Here is a 26,681-nt window from a genome sequence, read left to right as displayed (position 1 = left end):
TTTATGGCACGTGCTCGGATGGTCTCATCTCCTTCATTTGGAACTCTTATCTATAGGTGGCATACATATCGCCAATGGAAAGAGATAAAAGTTATTGGCTTTTCATCATATAGGCTTGTTAAAAAAATTATAAGTTATAATTTTTATATTAATTTATTGAAAAGAAAATTTTTTAAAATGAAATGATGATTTGTGTTCAGAAGAGTAAAAATAGTAAAAATATTGACACTGTGTTGTTGGAAAGTGGCTAAAAAACTCTTTAAATATAACTTTTCTCTAATAAAATATCTTTAAGATTTTTATAAAGTATATTAGAGTTTTGAGTTTTTCATAATTCTCTATTATATTTTCTTAGTCTCTGCTATACAATCATCTCTTATATTAGTTTCAGCTCAACAGCGACAAAGTAAACAATTTATAAAATTCTACTAAAGAAGTATTTTAAAATATTTTTGGATTATAATTCGTTAAAATAAGAAATTTTGAATTTTACTTAAATTTAAAAATCTTAATAAATTTTTATCTAAAGCTTAAGTATTTTAAATTTTATTATATTTTTAATCGTTTTTAATATAATAAAATTTATATTATATTTATAATCCTTTATCAGAAGTATATACTTATTATTGTTGAATATATTATTGATAATAATAATAATATATTTAATTTATAGAGGGCAATAAGAAATAGTTAAAAGCTTTAAGAAAATGGAATAAAAATAAAATAAGTATATTAAAAGTATTTATAAAAATAGTTTTTTAATAGTTATGAAGAAAAATATTTATTTTTGAGGTTAAATATATTAATGAATTTTAAATAATTATCGATCCCCTTTTTATTTTAAATTTTATATCATAAAGAAAAAAAATTATATTGTGGTATAAATAATTTTTTTAAAGTATTTTATGTTTTTTAGCATAAATCTTAAATTTAATTAAAAAAAATAGAATTTTTTATAATTTTTTTTAATGAAAATTTATTATTTTTAGTCACCTTTATACATATGTTTTTATTATTAAGTTATCAATTTAGATTTTTTTTCTTATTATATTATGAGGTTTTTTTAGTTTTTTGAAAATTTCCTATAATTTACTTATTTGTTAAAAATATTTTTTGTAATTTTTTTTATAAAAATAAATTTATTCATCTTTTATTTTAATATTTTTTTTATTATAATAATTTTAAATATAATAATTAATTTTTATATATAATTAAATTTAAAAATAAATTTTATTGAATTTTAAAATGCACTTAAAATTTTTAATAAAAATTTTGTATATATAATTTTTTATAATTCATTTTTTTGAAGCTTACTTTTTTTTTTTATAAGTTTACTCAAAATTTTAAATGTTTTGTTTATGAATCTTATTTTTAAATTTTTAGAAAAATATTTACTTGTTATTTATTATTTTATAACTTTATGAAAATTTTTACTCTAAAATTTAATATTTTAAATTATACTTTGAACTTTTTTGAAATTTCAAATTTCTATAATAATGTTTATTTTATTATTTATTAAATTTTTTACTATAATTTTTTTAATTTTTTTAATAATAAAGTTTTTATTATTAATTACTTTTCACTTTTGGTTTTTTTAAATTTTACGTTTTTATATCCATATTTATTTATTATTTACTTATTTTATCTATGTACCAAAACTTCTACTGTAAATTTTAATTTTTTTATCAAATATTATTTAATTTTCTTTATTTAAGCATTTATTATTGATTTCTTTTCACTTTTGGTTAGTTTACTTTTTATTTTATATTTTCTTTTAATTTTTTAAATTTCAAATTTCATCAATAATTATTTTTAATTTAATTTTTTTAGAAACTTTTTTTTTTTAAATTTTAATTTTTTTTAATTGCATATTTTCGTTTAGTTCTACGATAATGGAGTTTTTATAATCAATTACTTTTTACTTTTTATCCCTTATTCATTATGATTTTTTTCAATATACTTTTTCTTACGAATTTTTTCTAAATGTATTTATTTAAATATTTACTAATTATTAATCAATTATTATATAAATTTATTAAATTTTTTACTATAAATTTTAGTTTTTTGGTTTTTAGTATTAAATGCTCTTAATTTTTGATAACTTTACTTTTTTTAAATATTGTCTTCTAAACTTTTTAAATTTAAATATCTATATAAATATTTACTAATTATATAATAATTAGTAAATAAGTTTATTAAATTATTTACTGTAATTTTAATTTTTTCTTTCAACTTCTTTTAAATTTTTTTCACTTTTGCTCACTTTACTTTATATAAATTTTTTTTAAACTTTTTTAATTCAAATTTTTATATACAAATTTTATTATGTACTTATTTTCTAAATTTATTAAAATTTTTTTGTACATTTAATTTTTTTTTGCGGATTTCATTTCTTTTAAATATACTTTTTAACGTTTTTATTATAAACTTATAATAAAGTTGATGTTGATAACTTTTAGGTACCTTTTTACAAGTTTTTAACTTTCATTGCGGGACTGTTAATTGTGGAAATTTTACGCCAAATGGTATAAAATTTTTATTAATATAATTATTTTATAATTTTATTAATAATTTTATGATTTTATTATATGTATTGTTAAAATAATTATTTTATTATTAAATAGTCTTGTTGGTTATTATTTTTATTAATATTTAATTTATTATTTTACTAGATATAATTTATATTATTTTTTTATTTTAATTACTTATTTTATTTTTAATAATATTATTATTAATTATTATTCTTATTAACATTTTATTATTAACTAATATTGTTTTTTTTATTATATTTATTTTGAATTATCATTATTATCACAAGTATTATTAGGGTTTTCTTATTGTTTTTAATAGTTGTATTTTACTACTATTTTTAAATTGGTTATTATATTATATAAATTGTTATTTTCTGTTATACTTTTTTTTACTTTTACTTTTCTTTTTTTCTAAATGAATATTTTTTATATTTTAGGAATTTTTTATATATAAAGACTTTATTAATTTGATTTTTTTATTTTTTTTAAATTTAAATAAAATTATATTTAATTTTTTATTTATAATTTTCGAAATTTTTAAAAAAAATTAATTATTTACATAAACACGTTTTTTATTTTACTTTTAATTTTGTATATCTTTTTTTAAAATTTATTATCATATAAATTTGTTTTTGTTATAAAAGTTTACTACTTTTTTTACATTTTTATGATTTATTATTATTAAAATATATTTTTTAATAAATAAAAAAAATTTATTATAAACTTTATTAAGTTAATTACTATTATTATAAAACTTTTCGTTAATTCTATTTTATTGTATAAATTTTTATTTTCTATAATAATATCTTTTTACATAAATTTTCATCATTTTATTAAAATATATTACAATAAAAACTTTATTGATTAATAACTTCTCTTATATAATAATTCCTTTTTATAGTTTTATGTTTATCTAATAAAATTGAACTATTTATTTTATTTTAATTTCTTTAACTTTTTTCTTTTTATTTTATTAATATAAACTTTTCTGAAAGGAAAGTGGGTTGTTTCTTGTTTTATGTAATATTATACATTTCATTATTATAACTTTTTTTTATATTCAAATTTATAATAAAACTATATTATAAATTGATAATTATTAATTATAATTCTATTTAAATTGATTATATATATTATATTATTTTTAACGTTTTTTTAAAAGGAAAAGTCATTGTTACCTTTTTTTAATATTTGTTTTATAATTATAACTTTTTTTTATATATACTTTAATTTTTAGTATAAAATTTCATTATAAAATTATAATTTATATTTAAATTTAAATTTATTATATACATAATTTTGTTATTAAAAAATTTGATTGTTAATAATTTTATATAAATTAGTTTTTTAATACATAAATTTTTATAAAATATTATTTATTTATTTTATTTAACTTTTCTAAAAAGGAATGTTTATTATTCTTAAAAATATAAAGACTTTTTTTTTATTTATTAATATTTATATAATAAAATAGAACTTTTAAATTATAATTTTATTTACTATAAATTTATATTATTTAATTTTTTTTTTAATTTTTTTTAGAGGAACGTTGATTATTTTTTGATGTATAAATATTATGACTTAAATACACTTGAATTTTTATGATAAATTAAATTATGAATTGTAAATGTTAGTTATAATTTTTTATCATTTTTAACCTTTTTAAATGAAAAGTTATTTATTATTCTTTCAAATATATAATTTTTTTACTTAAATTTTTATTTTAAATTTCGAAATTTTAATTATAATTTTACCGTTAATACTTTAAATATATATTACTTATTTTATAATTTGAATCTTTTTTAAAAAGAAAAGTAGATTATGATTCGTATTATATAACTATTATAACTTTTTTTAGTCCAATTTTTATAATAGAATTGATTTTAAAAGTTTTAATTTTACTTTTAATTAGTCTAATTTTATTATTTGAAGCTTTTTTAAAAAGGACATTTGGTTATTATTTGTTTTATACAATATTAATTTTTATGCTTAAAATATAATCATAAAATTGAATTTTAAATATAATTTTCCTTCCAATTTATTACAATTTTTAATTTATTTTTTTATTTTATAAAAGGATAATTAAACGTTATCCGATTTTATATTATTTATTAGGTATTATAAATTTTTTTTAAATTAGAAGTAAATAATTATAATTTTTTAATCAGTTTTAATTTAAAATTTTTTTTTATATAAATGGAAGGGGGCTGTTATTCGTTTTGTTTAATAATATTATTTTTCTTATAAAAGTATTATAAATTATTTTTATAATAAAATTTTTAAACATTTAAATTTATTCTTATATTTTATTAAATGAAAGTTGAATGTTATTTGTTCAATATAACGATTTTACATACTTACTAGTATCAGAAATTTCTTAATAATTTTTTTTAATTCAATTTTATTATAATTAAAATTATTTTATTATTTTATTATAAGTAAAATAAATCTTATTCGGTTTATATATTATTATTATATTTAGTTGCAAGGTTTTAAATTTCTTTTATAACAAAATTTTTAGAAATTTAATTATATAATTTTTTATTTTTTAATTATATATTCTTTAATTCATTTATATATTTTTTGTATAAAAATCAATATTCTTTTTGTATATTAATATTTTTTTTCTAAGTATTCTAAATTTATTTAAATTTGAAGTAAATAAATATAATTTTTAATTCAATTTTTATTACATTTATATTTATTTCTTTATTATATAAAAAGGTAAGTTGCATAATATTCGTTTTATATATAATATTATTCATCTCTTTATTATTATAAATTTTTTATATACATAAAGTTTTATACGACTGAATTATATAATTATACATCTTTTATTTCATTTTTAATATAATTTAAATATATTTTTTATTTTTTTTAACTTAAAAAAAAAAAAGGAAAACTGATTGTTTGTCGTTTCATATTCTTTAAATATTATAATGTTTTTATTGTATATTTTAATATCTATTAATTTGAAGTAATTATAATTTTTTAATTTTAAATTTTTTATTATAATTTTTTTACATTTTTGAAAGCAAATTTATTATTACATTTTTTAATAATTTTTTTATATATATAAATTTTAGCTGAATTATTTAATAATAATTTATAATATATTTTGTTATTTATAACTTTTTGAAAGAAAAATTATTATTATAGAAAAAAAATAAAAATTATAAGCAGAAGTTTAACAGAAGAAACCATAAAAAGTTATTTCGTTTGCAATAAATTAATAAAAGAAAATTATATTAATTATTATTTGATTATTTAAAGATAATTTATAATTTAATTTTAATTTTAATTTATTATGTTTTTTTTATTTTTGAAAAAGAAAATTTTTTTTCTTTTTTTAATAATTTTTTTAAATGTTTATATAAATTATTTTTGAATTATAATATTATAGTATATTTTAATTTATTATATTTATTATTTTACAAAAGTAAAGTTTATTATTACCTTTTTTTAATAATTTTTTTGAAATTATATAAATTCTTTTTGTATAATTTAATTACAATATAATTTAGTTTTACTTTAATTAAATTTATTTTATTATTTTCATCTTCTTTAAGAGCAAATTTATTATTACACGTTTTTGAATTATTTAATAATTTTTAATTTATTATATTTTTATTTTTAAACTTTCTTAGAGAAAATTTATTATTATATGTTTTTAATAATTTTTCTTTTGTTTTATATAAAATATTTCTTTTATATTTACAAATAAATAATATATTATTTTATTATTTTATAACTTTTTTTGAAAGAAAATTTTTGATTACATCTTTTATATAATTTTTTTTTATTTTATATAAATTATTTTTTAATTATTAAATTGTATTAATTTTAATTTAATTATATTTTCATATTTTTAACTTTTTTTTAAAGGAAAATTATTATTATTTGTTTTTAATAATTTTTTTATTTTATGTAATATATTTCTTTATTATTTATAAATCAATTATAATATTATTTTATTATTTATAACTTTTTATAATATAAATTAAAATTTTTTATTTTATTATTATACTTTTACGAAGGAAAGTTGATTGTTACTGGCGGAAGCGACGGAACTTTATTGGTTTGGAATCCAAAAACGGGCACGCCAAAATTTAAGTTTTGTAAAGGTAAAATTTTTTATTTTATAATATTTATAATAATAATAATTATAATAAGTAAAAGTAATTATTAGTTTCTTATATGAAAGTTGTGATAATAATTATAAGTAAAAATTTTTATATAAGTTATGATAATAATTATTATAAATAAAAGTTTTAAAGTTATATAAAATTATAATAATAATTAATAAAAGATATTGAAAGTGTTTATATACAAAATTTTTTATAATTGTAAGTGAAAGGCTTTAAAAGTTCTTCTGTAAAAGTTTTATAACAATAATAATAAGTTAAAGTTTGTATATATTATTATGTAATATAGGTGGTTTTTTTTTACAATAAAAAATTGTATTAATAATAATTAAAAGTTAATATTATTTTATTAAAATTGTGATAATAATAAATTTATAATTATAACTTTTCTTATGCAAATAATAATAATAAAGTTATAAGTCGTTTTGTAGAAGTAGTAAAAATAATAGAAATTTATTATACTTTGTATATTAAACTTGAAATAATAATCATAAGTGAAATTTATCTGTTGTTATAATAAATAAGTAAAAGTTTTAGTATATGAAGTATTATAAAAGTTGTATAATAATTAAAAGTATCAGTTTTTTTATATAAAAGTTGTGTTATTAATAATAATAATAAATAAAAAAGTTAATATAATTATAAAAAATTGTATCAGTACTAATAAAGAAAAGTATCAGTTTTTCTTAGTCGTATTATTAATAATATTAATAAGTAAAAGTACTTTTAAGTATTATATATGAACTGTAATAATAAATAAAAATAGTGATTAAGTATTATATATAAAATTTGTAATAGTAATAATATTAAATAAAAGTTTTATAAAAATAGTTGTAATAATTATAGTAATTACTAAAGTTTTATAACGAAAAACTTTAGATAATATAGTAAACAAAAGTTTTAAATATTTTAAATATTAAAAATTCTGAAAAAAGTTTATAAAGAAAAATCTGTTATAATAATAAATAAAAATTTCTTATTAAAATTTCATATAATTAGTAATCATAAATAAAAGTTTTTACAAATAAAGATGTAGTAATAATAATGATAATAATAAATAATTTATTTTAGTTTTTATTTAAGAGTTGTATAAAATTATCTAAACTTAGGTTTTATAAAGTTATTTTAATATTTAAAAAGTTTATTAGTAATAAAAAATAAAAGTTGTCATGAGTTTATTATATAGAAAAGTTTTGTTTTGCTTTAGATTTTTTTATTCAAAGTTATAATAATACGAATAACTTATTTTTTAAAGTTATTAAAAATATTAATAAGTTAAGAGAAAGTCATTATAAGTAATGAGGAAAGTACTAATCAAGTATACGTTTACAATAATAACATATTTATAATTTTTAAAAAAAGTAATATATGAAATTTATTGTTTTTATTGTTTGATATTAATAATAATATAATAGCAAGTAAACGTAAAAACTTTATGATTTAAAATTTATCTTGATACTAATAATATTAAAGTTATTAAAAATTTTTTCGTTCGGAAATTATAATAGCAAGTAAATATAATAAACTGTTTCATTAAAACTTTATTATTTATTATTATTTTATGAATTTTTTATTATACTAATAATTTTAAAGTTATAGAGAGTTTTTAACGAAAGCTATATTGATACTAATGATATTATATTATTAGAAAGTTTTTATTTTTTTATAACACTACTAATAGTAGCAAGTAAATTTTATACACTACTTTATAAAAACTTTAACTTTTATTATTATTTTATACAATTAATATTTTTGTTTATATTCAATATAAAAATTTTGTTATATGCATTTTTGATTCCTCCCTTTTTTAATGATATTATAATTATATTTTTACTTTATTTCTTATTATTATTTATTATTTATAAAAATTATTTTAGAGCAATTCATTTTTTATAATAATAAAAAAAATTCTAGGAAGCCCTAATTGGAGCTCCACCGCTTCTATTATCTCCATGGATTGGTCCACAAATTCTCAGTTCGTTGCTATTGGCGACGAAGTTGGCGATGTGAAAGTTCACTTTTTTTACTGATATACTTTCCTTTCATATTTTTTATTATCAAATAATTTTTTTTCCTTTAAAAAGATTATTCATATAAATTCTGGAAAAGTAGTGTCCAGTTTGGAGGGCGCTCATTCTGAAAGCGTGGAATGTCTTTCATTTTCTAATGAAAAGTTTATATATTATTATTATTATTATTATTATTATTATTATTATTATTATTATATACTTTTCTTAAAATATTATTTTCTTTAAAAACTTTGTTTTTTTTAAATATTATTGTATAAAATAATTTAAAACAAATACTTATTAGGTTATTTTATAAAATTTATTTGCTAAATATCGTTTTATTTTTTATATTATTGGTCTATTTAAATTAAATATAACCAATAGAAACATATTTTTGGGATGTATTTTTTTTCTTAATTTCAAGTATTGTGCTTCGTTAGTACATACATATCTAATTTTATGAGTTAGTAATTTTTTTTGGTTTTTAATTATTTTCTGTTAACTTTTAGTATTATAATTTTTTTTTATTCTTTAAAATATTACAAAAAATCCTTTACTTTTTTAGTTTTTACAGTTTGTTTGAATTTTTTTTTTCAGGAAATTTATTATCTTACTTTCATATATTTTATTATTTTTTATTTTTTGGGTAGTTTTTAAAAAAATTTTTATTTTAGAGAATTTATTATTTTTTATCTTCACAAATTTATATTTTTATAACTTCTTTATTACTTTTTTTTATTTTTATTTTATAGTACTTTTAAAGTTACTTTTATTTAATTTTTTTTACTACTTTTGGATGGCAATAAGACCAATAAAGATTATGAAATATAATATAATTTTTTATTTTAAGGTTATTTCCTATTATATTTTTTAATTATTGGATAAAATCTTGAATAAAAAATGTTATAATAATTTTATAAATATATTTATTTTTAAATAAAATATTAATCGCGTATTATAATATTATACTAGTTCTTTATAAACACTATTATTAATATTTTTTTATTGCTTTAAGTTTAACTACTCTTAACTTTTTATTATTGTAAAATTGAAAACTGTTTAGTACTATTTTCCAAAATATTTTTTATAAATTTTTTTTATTTATTATCTTTTAAAATTATATTACCAATAAATGAATAATAATTTATTAAAATTATTTATATTTTATTAAAAGTATCTCGCATATTACAATATTATATATAATTGTTATTTTATAAAATATTTTCTTTAAAGAATTGAACCTTTGACTGAAATTTTTAACCAATAGTATTTAAAATATTTTTGTAAGTTTGCTTATACTTATTTTAAAAAGTTTTCAAATTTTATTATCCAAAAGAACGTTTTATAAAATCCTGAATTATTATGAATGAAATTTTATTATTATTATTATTATTATTATTTAATTTTAATTAATTATTTCAAAATCATATACTACTTTTAACTATTATTTTATTTTTTTTAACTTTAATTTTTTAAATTTTTAAATAATAAAGTAAATATTTTAATTTCTATTTATATAATATTATAAAGTTTCAAAGAAAATTTTCTGTAAGTAATAAATTTAAGCTTTAATATTTATAATAATGGTTTAATCCAAAATATTAGTTATAAATTTATTAGGTAACGAGTTGAACATTATAAATAGTGACGCAAAATTTACTTTACGCTTTAATATTTATAATAATATATTAACCAAATAAGTTAACTATAAGAATTAGTGAGTAAACATGTGAACTTTAAGAGTATTTTTTGATTGAAAATTTTTATTAAAAATAAATATGACGCATATGACGCAATTTTACTTCACGCTTATATAGGTTTAATGTATAAACCCATTAAATTATTTTAAATTTGTCGGGCAAAAAAGTCCTCGAGAGTCTCTGGAGAAACAACGAATTAAAGCGAACAGGCAGACTCCTAAGTACGAGGTGCTCGGGATGTTTTTGAAGAGATTTTTCAATAATGAAAGTTTGTAGATAATATTATATCTGATTGATGAAAATTTTAAAGGAAGTATTACTTCACGCTAAAATATTGATAATAATGAAATCCAATTATATTAATTATAAATTTGTTGGGTAAACAGGTTAACTATTAAAGAGTTCATAAAAAATTATTTATTTTTTATAATATATATAGTATAAAAGCCTTTTAGCTTCGTCATTAATATTATATTGTTTCGTTTTTTATAAAAATTTTTGTATTATTATTGCGATTAATTATCTTAACAGATAAAATAAATTCTATTTAGGTTAATGCTTTCATTTATATAATGCATAATAAAAGTCTTCATGTAAAAATTTTAAAAAAGACTTAGAAATAATTTTAATAAACTCAATTTGTTTTTTATATTCTTAATAACAATTATCTCATAATTAATTTTTTAATTTAAACTATTTTTTTATTACTCGTAAAGTAAAGTAAATTTGATTGGCGCCTTTAATCTATAATTGACCAATAAAATTTAACCTTCCTTGATCAGCATTTTGTGTTTTCGCAATTTATATTCCTTGTTTTTGATTACTTTATAATAAAGTTTAAACTTTTATGTATCTATTGCTATTTTTATAGTTTTTAAAAACCTCTATAATAATTGCTATTTTTATTTTATAGTTTTTATTATTAATTTGTTAAACTATATAACTTTTAACTTATAAAGATTTGAATTATTATCATCGGGCTCGTTAGACGGATCTTTAAAAATTTGGAATGTTTTAAATTTTACTCTTCACTATTCTCTCTCGCATCCGGTCTTACTTCACTTTTATTATAATTATTTTTACTTCTCTTATAAATTATTAATCTTTTTGCAAAAAAAGTTCGTCTATTAATATTTCTACACGCGTAGGAAGGAGTTGTTGTTTCTGTTTGGCATCCTTCGCTTTCCTTTGTCTTCACCGCGTGTCTGGATGCCATTGCACGTTGCTGGGATGCACGTGGTGGCTGCTGCCTATTAGAATTTCACGGTTTATATATATTTTATATATATGAAAAGATTTCATAATTTTCTATAAGGACATTCTGATGCTATTTTGGCTTTGAACTATTCTGACGGCCTTTTAATGACTTCTTCAGATGATCACTCGCTAAAACTTTTCTCTGTGGATCTTTAGAATTAGTTATAAATAATAATACTTATATACTAATATAAAAATAATTATAAAATATAAGTCTAAAAAGCTATCAAAAATAAAAAAGTGTTCATTTGTTTAGATGGATATATGATGAAATGATATTAACCTACTCTTTTTTTTCTCGTATTACTTTGGTAGAACAAGCTGGTTAGCTATCATTTCTAGAGTACTAGTTAGTAAGTTTTGTTCTACTAAAGTGGAACTTTATTAGTTAAAAATGTGAACAGCTAGTTAAAATATAACTTCATTGAGGCGAAACTGCTACGGCATATCTCTAACAGATCTTGCCTATTTGGCTATAGGGGCCTTTCGGAGATGCAATTGTGTATTAATGTAGACTTAGGCGATCTTTCCTCGCCCTCTGTCTTGTTTGCGTCCGATTTAATAGTTGAAAGAAATTCTGATTTCGAACCAAAAAAGCGAGATTAGGGCGCCTTCGGAGAGTTTTAAAATTGCTTTGCGCACGTATTAAAAGATATACCCTTAAACAAGGCAAAAAATACGAGTTGTCCAGAGTTCAGAGCTAGTTGTCATCTTCCCTATCTCTTAAGGTGAAGAATTCCTTAAACTAGCTCCTTCATGCTTCTGGACGAGAAGCGTATGACTCGACCGACTGACTTATGTAGCGTCTTGAGAATTCAGGGGTGAGATTAACTACCTTACAGTCTTAATCTGAAATACTTGCGCGCAGTTTACGGGTATTGTTCGTCGAAGTTATCTATTAGAATCGGTAATCAAGCAGATCCTTTCGACCTTTGGATGACTCCTTGGCGAGTTTGGTTAACTGCCAGTTCAAGCTTTCTTTCATTGCAAGTAGCGAAGATCAAACTCGAACGCGAGGCTGTCCGAGCAATGTGTAATGATGAATAATATTATGCTTTGTTTAGAAGTTATTCATGGCATTTTCCACCCTCTTTTTAGATAATTAAAACCCGGTAAAAAACAAAAGCGCTTTCCAACGGATTTCCGTGTCATTTTGGCGAGGAAAGGTCGCTTACACTTATCTTTCATCTTTCTGTGAGCACGCTCATTGCGTATCTCGTACAAAGGGGTTATATTTGTAAATTTAGGAGATCAAATATTGTAATTTACTTAGTACCTCTCCACAAAATTATTGACAGCGAGATAGTCCTCGTCGTTAACGTTGGTAAATCCCGGAAAATCTAACATCGTGGTGTTGAGCTGCAAGGGACTACATAGCAACTTCAAGTTACTTTAAAAACTTTAAAAAACTAATAATACTCTTTGGCCTCAACCATTATTTTAGTCATTGCTAAAAAGTTTATTTGGTTTAAACGCTATGGCCAGCACTTGGTAATTTGCTAACAAATCCGCAAGATTTTCCAGCTAATATTAAAATTATAATAAAAATCCCCGTGTTCCGAATAAAAGTAAGAACTCAATGAGAAGCCATGTGTTTTCAGACCTTTTCAATATTAGCTCAGGAGTAACCACTTCACCTTTAGCATTGATCAGGAAAACTAATTGTTGTACACCTGTCTCCTCATTTGAATTAAGGTGGCAGCTCTGGTACAATTTTGCGTATTGCGGTAATTTGAACACCAGAATATAACAGTGCTTTTACCTAGTTATTCCCTATGAAAAATATCTAATTTATTATTCCCATTATCATACCTAATAAATAAAACTTGAAGACTAGAGCCGCGCACAGTTAACTAAGGTAGTTAAGATAATGGTCAAGAGTTCGTAGGGAATCTAGTCAGTCATGTCGAGTTTATTTTTTAAGTTATATGATGCCCATCGCGCATTTATCCCATTATCTAAATTAGTGTCACTTTGAAATTTCGAAAAGTACTTTATAGAACTTAAGTTCTCTTCATCTTGATCCGTCATTTTTCGGAACCGAACCTCGAAGAGGGGCAAAGTATCCGCCACTAGGATGGAAAGACCCCCTTTAACCGTAGCTTGGTAATTTTTATATACTGACTTTTTAATAAATTAAGGTAAAGGTACGGGACCCGGTATGTATAATTCTTATCAATAAGTGGCCATCGCTAATGCAAGTCCCATTTTTATATATAATATATTATTTTCTTAAGAAAGAACAGTTGTATTTTTATTAAGCCCTAAAATATAAAAAGTGGAATTATTAGCATACGCTTGTTCTTCTTATTTTGCTTTTAAAAATCAAATATCTACTCAGCTCATTATAAAAAAGTCAAAATGACAGACACTTGTAAACTTAAAATTTTTGTTGTTTATAAGTGCGTTTACATTGATAAGTATATCACAATCTCTTGAAGATTTTTGAATATATAGAAGTACTTTTTATAACATTGATTTAAAAAATAGCATACCTATAAAATCATTCAAACAATCCAGATTAACCACAATTTTGAATATTTCATATATATTTATCAGGTCTCACCTAAAGGTTACTTAAGAATGTAGCTTTACAGTTTTAAAACATTATTTTGTATTTTCTTTGTAGCCATACAAGAATACTAAGAAAGCTAACCTTTTAACTAGTTGCTAATGCAATAAATTCTAAAGTACCTACTAAATGAAAAATTTACCATTAAATGTCTTACAGTATGCGCTAAACCCACTATTTAAGGGAGTGAGGACTAATAGCAATATAACCATTTAAACGAGCACTATCTTAAATTCGTAAACTTTTTGTGCAGGTAAACTTGTTTTAATTACAGGTAGATATTAATCTCAACTTTATGTAATAAAGCGGTTTCTTAACTTTTTGGAATAGCCATTATTTGTTTCGGAAGGATACACGATGGTAGGCATTCCTCAAACCCTACTCGGAGTAAAAAAGAAGTTTACGAAATTCTAATTCGTTTGAGGGACCGGCTATATTAACCCAGTGCTAAAATAATAGGCTATTCGATTAATTATTATGAAATTAAAATTAATATCTTTTCACTCCTTATAGGAGAGGTTATAATAGTGACAAAATTGATAATAGTTGTAATAATAATAGCACTGACTGTAGTATGTAAGAACAGTATAATAATATATATTGTTCAGATACCGTAAATAGCAATAGAAATTTTTTTTTTGGTACTATTATGAAATATATTAATATTAATAATAGGAGTAACATTCATAATGGTAAGTTTAAGTTCCATCTATGATTATAAAAATACTAAAGTGAAGACCAATTAACAAAATGTAATGTTTCCATATCCGGCATTAAAATGTAATTTAAGAGATTTTGTTTTCTCTTTTTAAGACGAACTGCAAAATAAGACCGCTCAATGAATAGTGTTTGAAATACTACACATTGCAAAAAATTCAAATCTACTACTTACAGGAAAAAACAATGCCCGTACTGTTACTTGAAAATCTAAATATATAAGTTTTTCTTTTTTATAAGGGCCTTATTGTGAAGTCTTCTAATATATAATTAAAATAGTTAATAAGCTTTAGCTATGGCTAGAGTTGCCTTCTTCTTAGTCTTTAGTAGGCCTATATGTTACTATAAAGGGTTTCGTTTTGTAAAATGCTAATTATTTTGTTTTGTAATGCGATAATATGTAATAGATAAAGGAATACGTAAAGGAGATAAAAAAGGGGAAGTAAAAAATGAGAAACAACGACAACAATAAGTGTTTTTATTTGTAGTTTTAATATTTATCCTAACTTTTTTCAAAAATTATTATTGTTTTCGATTGTGCTCGCCTAGATTTAGTTATTATAGCGAATAGCGTGCAAAAAAGAGTGTTAGATTTTTCACCGCGCCATGAATGGTACGCCGCTTTAAGGGACAAAAAATTAGTACTAAGGAAACAAGTCCTAATAAAGGTACAAAGAAATGCTTTTCGCATGCTGCCCCTATCTGAAGGGTTTCGATCTTTTTCTAAATGGTGGTGGTTACTATAGCAGGCAATGTCGATACATTTGAGATATTAACAGCAAAAGTCACTTGAGACCTTCTCACAGAGGTGAAAAAATTTTCTATAATCCACCTCAAAAACTCTAAAAGTTGTAAAGATTTTTAAAGGAAAGCTCAGTAGGAACTTGCTTAGTATGAGGGTTGGCGACCGTACTGTGTTCTAACAACCAGAAAGGTTAAAAAGTGAACCGAACATTTAAACCTCTCAATATATTAAGAATGTTTCAAAAATCTAATACAAAAAATGTAACATAATTTATTATTCCCTTTTCTGTAAAAGCTAAAGTGACGACTACTATTGATAAAAGTTGCGACTAGAAAGCCTAAACTATTTGAAGGTTGTAGACTTCACTAACAAAAGGCATGAAAAAAGCGTATGCTAACTTTTATTGTTGCTCTTCATTTCCACTTTGGGGGTCGCTCGTTTTTTCAAACAAGAATCCGTCAATGTAAACAAATACTAAAATAACACTTAAAAATTATAAAAAGTTGGTGGTTAAACTAAGGAATCAAATGTAGATGTAATTGTGCAGAACACCCGCTGAAAATCTTACCAAGGCAGTTGAAGGTTAACAGGAGAAAAAAATATATAAAAGTTCAAAAAAACTGTTACTCACTCATCGGATACTAAGTTATAAAAGGTTTAAAATTAAAAAACTTAAAATATCAAAAATGACACTTTTATAACTTATGCGGTTTTGTTATATGTTTCACTAACTGAATTTCTTAACGGACAGCGGACAGAAATAGAAAATACTGTAACATTCGGTAAATACCAGTCTAAACCTCCTTAAAAATTAGGGACAATGCGTAATTAAAATATAATTGAAGATTAAATTAATAAACCTTTCCCTTTAAAAATTATTTAATCAGAGTTTAGGTTTAATAGAAATAATGACTGATCTGTCAACTCAGTAGTTAAAATTTTTATAATAACAAAAGTCGGAAAAAAATTAAGAAACCATTGCCTCCAGCTGTATAAAGTTGCCAAGCCATTAAGAATTCCGTAAAAATAAAAGTGCTATCTGAACCAGCCAAGAAGTATAATATTATATTTTTAAATAGGGGTTCTCCAGATTTTTAATTTTTTTTTCCAACTTTGATTGTTAACAACCGTTAATATTTGACATTTTATAAGTAGTTTTGTCTTTTTTATAGATATTAATGTTCAAAAAGACCGAAAATTGGTAAATTAAAATATCTGTCGCTACCCATCCCGCATTGCCTTTTTTCTGGGCTTCAACTCCTTTATAGTTAAAAGGAAAAAATATTTTTAGCGAACGTTTAGTTCTTTTAATATTAAAAAGTTAAGATGAAAAGTCTTTTAGTATGGGTATAACCATGTAATGTTAAAATAAAGTTAGAGCTAAGCAATCTATTATAAGCTTTAATAGGAACTTCTTAACTTCGTTTATCAATTAACTTTGGATGAATGTATATATAAACATGCTCACGTGTTAATTTTAACTTTTCAGAGCATTATAATATATTTTTGGTATTGATTAGCTAATAAAAAAGACTTCTACTAATAAAGCGCAAAACACTTTCCCTTAACTTATGTTTGCTTAGTATTTTTGGAGGTATAAAAGTTATTACGCAACTCTAAAGACTTTAGCTCGACTACTGAATTTTAATTATAGTTTAAATTTATTCATTATATGTACAAATTCAAGAGTATTTTATTATAAAATTTAAAATTTATAAAAAATATTGTGAAATTTTTATTGTTATAATAATTACAATATAAAAAAAAAAGTTCAAGCCCTTTCGGTTTAACATGTATCTTCATTGCTATCTCTTAAATTTTAATAAAATTTTGAAAAGCGATGATACCGTGGAGGCGATGATTGGGACTTTTATATAATTATACATTATAATAGAGGAAAGATCAAACACTTAAAATATTAGAAAAAAAAAAAGAGATAATAACTTTAAGTAATAATAATAACATATACGACAAACCTAAAAGAGGAGAAATAACTAGATGTAAGTTTAGTTCTACTAAGTGGAATTTTTTTTTTAAAGAAGGCTGGAAAGTTGCTTGCTTAGCAAATTTAAGAGCTTCTTGGGATGCTATTTATAATACATTTTATAATAAACAATTAACTAAACTATGAGAAAAGCTAATTAGTAGCATAATAGGAACTTATTTTTCCAGTAATAACTAATAGAGAAGTGCGTTTGACAACTAAACTCAATTAATTTCGTTATTTAGTTATTTTTTTTAAAAAATTTAATAAAAAAGAGTATAATAATTACCATTGAGAGCTTTTACAAAGCTACTGTAACCTAAGTATTCTATTGAGCTATTCAAAAAAGACAAACTTTTTGTTATCTGCTCGTGTAAAATCATAATTAATATAAATTTATAATTTTAAAATTATAAAAAAATAATAAAATAGATAATAAAAGTAATAATAATAACAGTTAAAAAAATTTGAGAAACTTATATGATTTTATCTATTCATCAAGTATAAAAAAAATTGGTGCTAAGTCTTAGCTAGGGCATGCCTTTATACTTCTCTCTTATAAAAAAAGTAATGGTTTAATAATAAAAATTATATAATATTAATTGAATTACTTTGAGATAATTTCTTTTAAATTAAGTAAATAAGTATCATGAACTTTATTATTCAATAATAATAATAATAAATAATAATAATACTGAGGAAGTTGCAGTAAAATACGTTTTGGCTAACAGCACATTTTAAATAAATAATTAGTAAAGCTATTTTTTATCAATTCTAAAAAAAATATTTTGAATTTAAATTTTCTAATGATTTTGAACTAATATGCTTTGCTTACTTTGCTAGCAAGTAACGATTTCATTCTTTTTATCTTGAAAATTTACTTTTCTGGTTCCTAACTCTTGTGTTTTATAAATTAATTGTTCTCACGCGGAAAAAATAAAGGGCCTCAATAGAAATAAGTAGTAAAGAGTGAAACCGGATTGGGAATTTACAAAAATACAAAAAATACTTGCTATGGGCAATTACAGTTATCAATTTAAGCTGCTTTAAACTTTAATGAGACGGAGAAGTTCACACTTAAAAATGAGCAAAACAGAGAAGAAACTTATACTTAAAAAAAAATTGATATTAAATCAAATACTAAATAGTAATATATTTATGACTCAATAAATTAGAATAATAATAAAATCATAAACATAAATAGCTGTATATTTTGAGTTAAAAATTCTGGTTTTTTTCTTTAAATATCCAAAAAGGTTACTAACTTTCAAATATTACTATAAATAAAATAATAATCAGAGATAAAAACATGTTTCTACTCGTTAAATTAAAATAATAATAAAAACAAACATAAATCGTAAATTGATATTTTGGGTTGATAAAGTTATGGATTCTTAATTAATTTTAATTAAAAAATTTATAACTTTCACTATTTTTTACTTCATTATTATTTTTAGTTCTTTTTTTAATCAAATATAGTTGGCTTAGTCTAGGTTTAATCGTTGTATATTTATTTATAAGTTTTACATATAAAGTAGTTATTTTAATATATATTTTTTAAAATTCCAACTTAAAATAATAATGGCTATTAGTTTTATATATATATATTGGTTACTTTTAAAAAGTATTGTATATTTATTAAGTTTATATAATAAACTATAATGACTATTACAAGTTTTTTATATATATAAAGTTATTATTTTCAAAAAGTATTATAGATATTTTTGTTTTATATATTATCATAGTTTTCTTGGTAAAAGTATTGTATAATTTTTTTATAAGTTTCATACATATAATAGTTTTCAGTGGACTAATATTTGCTACTTTTTTTATTTTGATTTTTTTTAAGGCCGAGTGATATTGCTAAAATCCAATATATTTCAAACTTCTGCAAATTAGCTCTACTATAGTCTTGAAGTAATTTTTCTAATTCTAGCTTCTTACATTATTAAAAAAACAATTCCATAATAAAACCACTAAAAATTAGGATTGTCTTTATTTGGTTTATATCACATATATAAAAATTTAGAAATGTTTAAGATTTTTAATCATAAATTCTTTTTAAATGGTGAAAGTTTTTAACTAATTTTATGTGCAGAACTGCTTATTAAAAAAAGTTTTCTTCGTTACTGTACACAAATCCTTTAGCTCCTCACATTTGCTTTTATAAACTGGTGGTTTATAACTATTATCAAGTTTATGTTTCACTACTTTAGCAAACTCTATGCCTTTTCTGTGGTTCACTCGATATATTTTTTGTAAGTGATTAAAAAAAATTGACCTGGTTTTAAAGATAAGGTGCGCGCTTTTTATAAAAAAAACATTTATAATTAATTTCTCATGACTTAATTTTAAAAGTATTATAATAAAATAGAACCCTATATAGTATAAATTTTTTTAACTTCGTTTTTAAAAAGGAAGCGTCAACACACATTGACATTGTTTTTCAAAAATGTTACAAGATTTCAATTATTTTAGAGGTACATATAATAATGTTATAAATAATAATAACAATATACATATAAACTAATAAAGAAGTAAAAAACTGCTAAAGATAATTATGAAATATTATAAAAATAATGAAGTTTCTGGAACTCACGTGGTCGCTAATGTCTTCCTCAACAAAATTTGGGATGAATTCATTCAAAGTAAATAATGAAGAAAGATAAGACTTTGTGCGCCAAATATTTTCCAAGTTTTTTCTTCGTTGTACAATGTCAGCTTCCCTTTGAAGTTTTTAATGAATATGATAAAGTTATTATTACTTGTTGAAACTTTTTTATACATTTTTCAACCAATAACATTATGAATAAATTATTTATAACTTTTATTATTTCCTTTTGATTTTTAATATTATCATTACTTTTTATTTTTATTATTTATATATATATTTTTTTTACAACCAGTGAATAGCGAATAATTAAAATTCTCTGCTATTGTTTTCAAGTTATTTTTTTAATTATAATTATTTTTTGTATTACAATTTGGAGCCATACGATTAAGATATACTTTTAAAATTTACTATATATTATTATTTTTTACGTTCATATACATAAAAATTATGGTATTTTTTCTTTTACAACCAATACAAATAATTTATATTTATATTAATTTCTGGTTTACGTTTATAACCAAGAAAAGTACGAATAACTTATTAATTACATTTGTAGTTTTTCAATTTTGTTAGTTATTATTTTCTTATTTTTATATTAAAAGTAACTTTTATTATTATTATGCAAACGAATAAAAGTACTAATAATTATATTTAAATATACTTATTAATTTTTTATAACTGGTGTAAATTATTATTTTTATATTATAATATATTGACATTTTTATAGTACAGCTGATAAAAGTGCGAATAACAATTTATTTATTAGTTTTCCGTTAGTTTTCATTATCATTCATTTTTATTATAATTATTCATTTATTATTTATTTTTAACAACAAATAATATTACGAATAAATTTTTACTACATTCATTAGTTATTCTTCTTTATTTATTATCATTTTGATTATATATAAATTCACAACAATTCCAGTAAAATAAAAAATAATTAGTTTTTTGGTTAATTATTATTATTTTTTATTATTTACATTAATTTTTCATAATATAATTATACCCAATCAAAGTACGAATAAATTTTGTATAAAATTTTCATTGGGCTTGCTTCAGTTATAAACTATTATAATTATTTGTTTTTATTTTTATTTATTATAATTATAAATAATTTTTTTTAAATTTTCACACTTCTACAAGATTATATACAAATTATTTATTTATTATACTTTTTCCTTTTTTTAAATATCTCAAATTTATTATTAGTTTTAAACTTATTTAAGTAATTAATAATAGTTACTCCATACATTTTATGTAAATAAATAATAGTTGATAATCAGTAGGAACAAAATATTATCATTTAAAAATATATAAAACTTATGATAATAATTATGACTATAAAATATGCAAAACTATAAGGATTATTATATTTTACCACGTATTGATGTAATATTCGGGAGCATCAACGTAAGTGGTCTGTTTTTAGAATTCAATAAATATTTTACAAAAAAACATTTTCATTGTATTATAAGTATAATAAGTTTATATTAAAAAATAAGAACTAATAAAACTACTTAAATAATAATATAAATACAACTACATTCTTACTATATTTTATATTAAAAAAAGTTTATATAAATTAAAATGAATAAATAAAAATTATATTTCACTAATAATAATACTAATAAAATAAAGAAAACAATGTTTTCACTGTATATTATATATATAAAGGTTTATAAAAAAAATAATAAATACTTAAAAAAATTATACTTTAATAATAATAAAATTTAAGAAAATTAAATTCCGACTATCGTTTATATATGTAAAAATTTATTCATTATACTAATAAAAGCTGTATTTAACTAATAATAATAATAATACTGAATGTAATCTTTTAAAGCGGGAAATGCCAAACAATTCACGAAGTTGTCTTGCAAAAATCTAAAAAGAAAATCACAAAAAATTTTAAAAAAAAAAAATAAATAAAAGTACAGAATTGATAATATCCAATGAATTCGCTTCAAGTGTAAGATTCAGCCAATCACTGTTAAAAATTTTTTTTAAAGAAAAATATTTTCAAAAATTGTTGATTATTATAAATTAATAAGATAGCTAAAAAGTTAGATTAATATAAACACTACTGAAAAGTTTAATATAAACTTACTAATAAAAATTGGAATAAAAATAATAATATATAAATTTTCAAAAAATATTGAAAATATTAAGGAAAAAATAATTAAAAATAAAATAAATATTAAAAAATATGTGATATAATTAATAATGAGAAAAAAATATATTATTAAAAGAAGAAAACAATATTAAAAAAAATAAGAAATAGAAATATAATAAAAATGATATAATAAAAATTTGTGAGGTAAAAATAATGACAAAATATATATTATAAAAATGATTTATAAAATGTTGTAATATAATAAATATAAAAAATATATAGAAATATTATTATAAAAAATGAAATAAAATAATGTTAAAAAATATATAAAAAATTAAATAATGTACAAAATATTGCAACAAATAAAAAATTATATATTAATATAAGGAAATAGTATTAGAAAAAATAAAAATAATGTATGAAATATTGTTATAAAATATTAAATAAATATAATATGAAGTAATATTTTTTAAAAAAATATAACTAAAAATAATATATGAAATATTGACATAAAAGAATAAAATATAATATAAAAAAAATAAATTATAATATGTAAACTAATGTTATAAAAGGATAAGTAAAAATAATATAAAGAGAAACTTCATTAAGAAAAATAGATAAAAATAATATAAATAATATCATAAAAAAAATTATATATATATAAAATTTAAATAAAAGGTAATATAAAAAAATATAAATAAGAACATATAAAGTATTGTAACAATAAATAAAAATAATAAATAATATTATTTTATAAAAAGAAATTTAGAAATATAAATAATATTAATATATAATTAATAAAAAAATAAATTGTAATAAAAAAATTAAATAAAAATATAAAAATAAATATTAACAATAAAAAAAAATATTGTTCATAAAGGTAATATAATATATTATTATAACAAGATAAATAAAAAAATAACAATAAATATTATTATAAGTAAAGTAAATATAAATAACATATGTAATATTGTATGAAAAAGAAAAAATAAAAAAATGGATATAGAAATATAAAAATTTAAAAATAGTATAGTAAAATACTTAATAAATATTATATAAATAAATAAATATAAAATATAGAATAACGCTATTAAGAATAAAAAGAATAATAGAAAAAAGATTTTGTAAAAAAATTAAAAATAATATAAACTAAATAATTCTAAAAAAAAATAAAATATTCTTATATAAAGAAAATTGTAACAAAAGAATAAATAAAAATAGTATAAAACTATAATTATATAAAAATTATAAATTGTAAATTGTAATAAAGAATAATAAAGATAATATGAGGAAATATAAAAATATATATATAAATTTTGTAGTAAAAGAATAAATATATTCATATAAAGAAAAATTTTTGTAAAAAAAAATAAAAATATATAAAAAAAAATTTGCTATAAAAGGATAAAAATAATGTAAAGATATATAGGAAAATATAGAGAAATACGTATAAAAATATATAAAATATTGCATTAAGAATAAATGATAATAATAAAATAATATTATTGTAAAAAAATTAAATAAACGATAATTATAACGAAATATTATTATAAAAGATAAAAAAGATAATAAAAAAATAATACTAAATAAATTTATAAATATAAAGTAAAATAAAAGTGATACTAAAAATATTATTATAAATAATTTATATAATGTTTATAAATATATCTAGAAAAAATAAAAATTAAAAAATATTAATATAATAAATGTAAAGAGTTTTAAAAAAAAGTAATTAAAAAAAATTTTAGTGCAGAATTTATCATATATATTAATGAAGATAAAACCGATTTTCCCTACTAAATACAAACCTCTCAGTATTTTTATTGAAACTTTTATCCATGCTACTGAACACAACACCACCCCATTGGGGGATAATAAACGAGTCTTCTGTTAATGGATGGCCTGAAGTCATTAAAAAATTTACTACATAATAAGATGTGAAGCTAATAAAAAATAATAAAAAGTACAATTTATATAATAATAATTATAATAAACTGCAATAAAAATACTTACACTAATATTTTCAAACTCATTGTAACTATCTCAAATTTTTTATTATATTATTTTTTTTCATAACTTTTTTCTATTATTTTTTTCTTATAATAATATTATTTATTTCAACATTATTATTATCTCATAAATACATTATAATATTATTTTTATTATTCTTATTTATTTTTTTTAACCTTTTTTTGTAATATTCTTTTCTTATAATAATATTATTTATTTCAATGTTATTATCTCACAAATATTTTATTATGCTATTTTTAAGTATAAATTCATTTTTTATATATAATAAGTATTAATAATAAAATAAATAATAAAATAAAATTAAAGTTTTACTTTATATTATTAAATAAATATATGTATTAGTAAATATATATTTCCTTTTGTAAAGTATACTATAAAGAGAAAGTAGGAACTACATTATTAAAGTTTTACTTTATTATTTTTATTATATAAATTTTTAAATATAATAAATAATTATAATTATTAATAAATTAAGTTATAAAGTAAGAAAAAGTTCTACTATCACTATTATAAAAAAAAAAATTTGAAAAGATTAATAATATATAAATAATTTTTTAATATACATATTATAAAGTAAATATAATAAAAATTTATCTTAATACTTTATTGTATATATAAATATTAATAAATTAATATAATATTATTTTATAAAGAATATTATAAAGTAGAAATATTAATTTACTATCAATCTTAAATAAATCTATTTATAAATATAAAAAATAATATTAATTTTTTATTTAGTAAAATAAATAATTAATTACTGTTATTAATACAAATAAATATTAAAAAATTAAATTTTTATAAAAAAAAAATTTTATATTAATATCAAAGTTTATTATTACTGTCGTCATTATTATTGCGTTATATTTATTAAAAAAGAAATAAAAAGTAATTATAATTTTTTTTATAATAACAAATTAATTAATAATAGAGATTTACTTCTTATTATCATAAATACAATTATTTATAAACAAAGGAATACCTCTTTTGCATATACGAAGAGGTGTAATGCGACGATCAGGAATATATATAACAAAGTTCAAAGCAACGTCACTACGGAGAGACGCTGTATCATAGAAGTTATTATTGTAATAATAATAATAATTAATAATAATAATAATAATAATAACAATAATAATAATAATAATAATAATAATAATAATAACAATAATAATAATAATAATAATAAGGATAATAATAATAATGATAATAATAATAATAATAATAATAATAATAATAAAATAATAATAATAATAATAATAATAATAATAATAATAATAATTATAATAATAATAATAATAATAATAATAATAATAATTATAATAATAATAATAATAATAATAATAATAATAATAATAATAATAATAATAATAATAATAATAATAATAATAATAATAATAGTAATATACATACTTAGTGACCAATTACGGTCGTCAACAAAATTATTCAACTGCGAAGTTTCGATACACCAGTACGTTTTATTCAACTTCTCATTGGCTAATTAAAAATATTACAAACATTATTATTTATTTTAATTCATTACATTTACTACTATTATTAATAAATGCATTAATTCTCTATTTATTATTAAATTTAATTATTTTATAGTATTATTATAGCAACAATTATTTGTTACAAGTTTTAAAGGGATTTACGTTATCCCGCAGAGAAGCGTGGAATATTGTCTATAAAAATAATGACAGTTATATAATTTCATTAAAAATTCATTTTTTTTAACGCGCCTGAGTGTCTATATATACTTCCTCTGTTGGGGCAAGGCGAGCAATAGTAGGTTCCAAAAAATCTAAAAAAAATTAGTATAAATAGTAAAATTTTTTATAACCAAAAAATATTAAATATTTAAAATTCATTACCTTTTACAATTTTTGTATAATTCCAATTTACAACTGAAATATTTGGATCACCTTAATAATGTTATAAAATGTTAATAATCAAAAAATGAATGATAAATATATTAATAATAATATTAATTATAAATATAATAATAATAATACAACCCACTAAAACGGAACAAGTCACGTGCAAAATATCTGAAGTTTTCATTATGATATTTTTATTATTTGGGTTAATCTAAAAATAGAAAAAATAACAAAATAAAACAATGAATGTTGTTTTTTTCTTATTCTTCTTATTTCTATTACTGGACTGGACGGGCTTAAATCCGGAAGAAGAGAAGAAAAAGCAATTAAAATGCGATGCTGAAGTAAAGAGGCTAACAATTTTTGTATAATAATAATAA

General features: G+C 18.8%; 1 protein-coding gene and 1 long non-coding RNA gene across 2 annotated transcripts; one reads left to right on the top strand and one right to left on the bottom strand.

The window, feature by feature from the left end:
* The first annotated feature begins 11,373 nt into the window (after positions 1 to 11,373).
* Positions 11,374 to 11,786, top strand: LOC135119991 (uncharacterized). Its single transcript, XR_010278461.1, has 3 exons — positions 11,374 to 11,435; positions 11,534 to 11,651; positions 11,701 to 11,786. It is a non-coding gene; the product is annotated as an uncharacterized LOC135119991 (long non-coding RNA).
* A 5,668-nt stretch (positions 11,787 to 17,454) lies between these two features.
* On the bottom strand, positions 17,455 to 26,102 carry LOC135120033 (GPI transamidase component PIG-S-like). The gene is made up of 11 exons (XM_064044390.1): positions 26,058 to 26,102; positions 25,835 to 25,918; positions 25,404 to 25,487; positions 24,199 to 24,292; positions 22,213 to 22,264; positions 22,102 to 22,161; positions 21,656 to 21,696; positions 20,260 to 20,386; positions 17,950 to 18,025; positions 17,653 to 17,763; positions 17,455 to 17,543 (listed from the first exon to the last, which is right to left on the bottom strand). The coding sequence occupies exons 4-11, from the start codon at positions 24,228 to 24,230 to the stop codon at positions 17,482 to 17,484; spliced, it is 561 nt and encodes a 186-aa protein (XP_063900460.1). The 5' UTR covers positions 24,231 to 24,292; positions 25,404 to 25,487; positions 25,835 to 25,918; positions 26,058 to 26,102; the 3' UTR covers positions 17,455 to 17,481.
* Positions 26,103 to 26,681: the final 579 nt, after the last annotated feature.

This window comes from Zophobas morio, unplaced genomic scaffold (genome assembly GCF_036711695.1).
Source record: "Zophobas morio isolate AGI-343-1 ecotype UQ-CSIRO unplaced genomic scaffold, CSIRO_AGI_Zmor_V1 ptg000329l, whole genome shotgun sequence".
In the NCBI taxonomy this organism is placed as follows: domain Eukaryota; kingdom Metazoa; phylum Arthropoda; class Insecta; order Coleoptera; family Tenebrionidae; genus Zophobas; species Zophobas morio.
The sequence above is the reverse complement of the archived record's forward strand: the minus strand, read 5'-3'. Positions and strand labels throughout refer to the sequence as shown.

Excerpts from the sequence above, each read along its gene's own strand:
- LOC135120033 (XM_064044390.1), bottom strand. The coding sequence starts at position 24,230 with ATGGATAAAAGTTTCAATAAAAATACTGAGAG. Across the intron at positions 21,697-22,101 it reads GCTTTAAAAGATTACATTCA|ACCACTTACGTTGATGCTCC; the intron begins GTATTATTATTA and ends TTCTAAAAACAG. Across the intron at positions 18,026-20,259 it reads AGGAAGACATTAGCGACCAC|ATAACAAAAAGTTTGTCTTT; the intron begins GTGAGTTCCAGA and ends TTACACGAGCAG.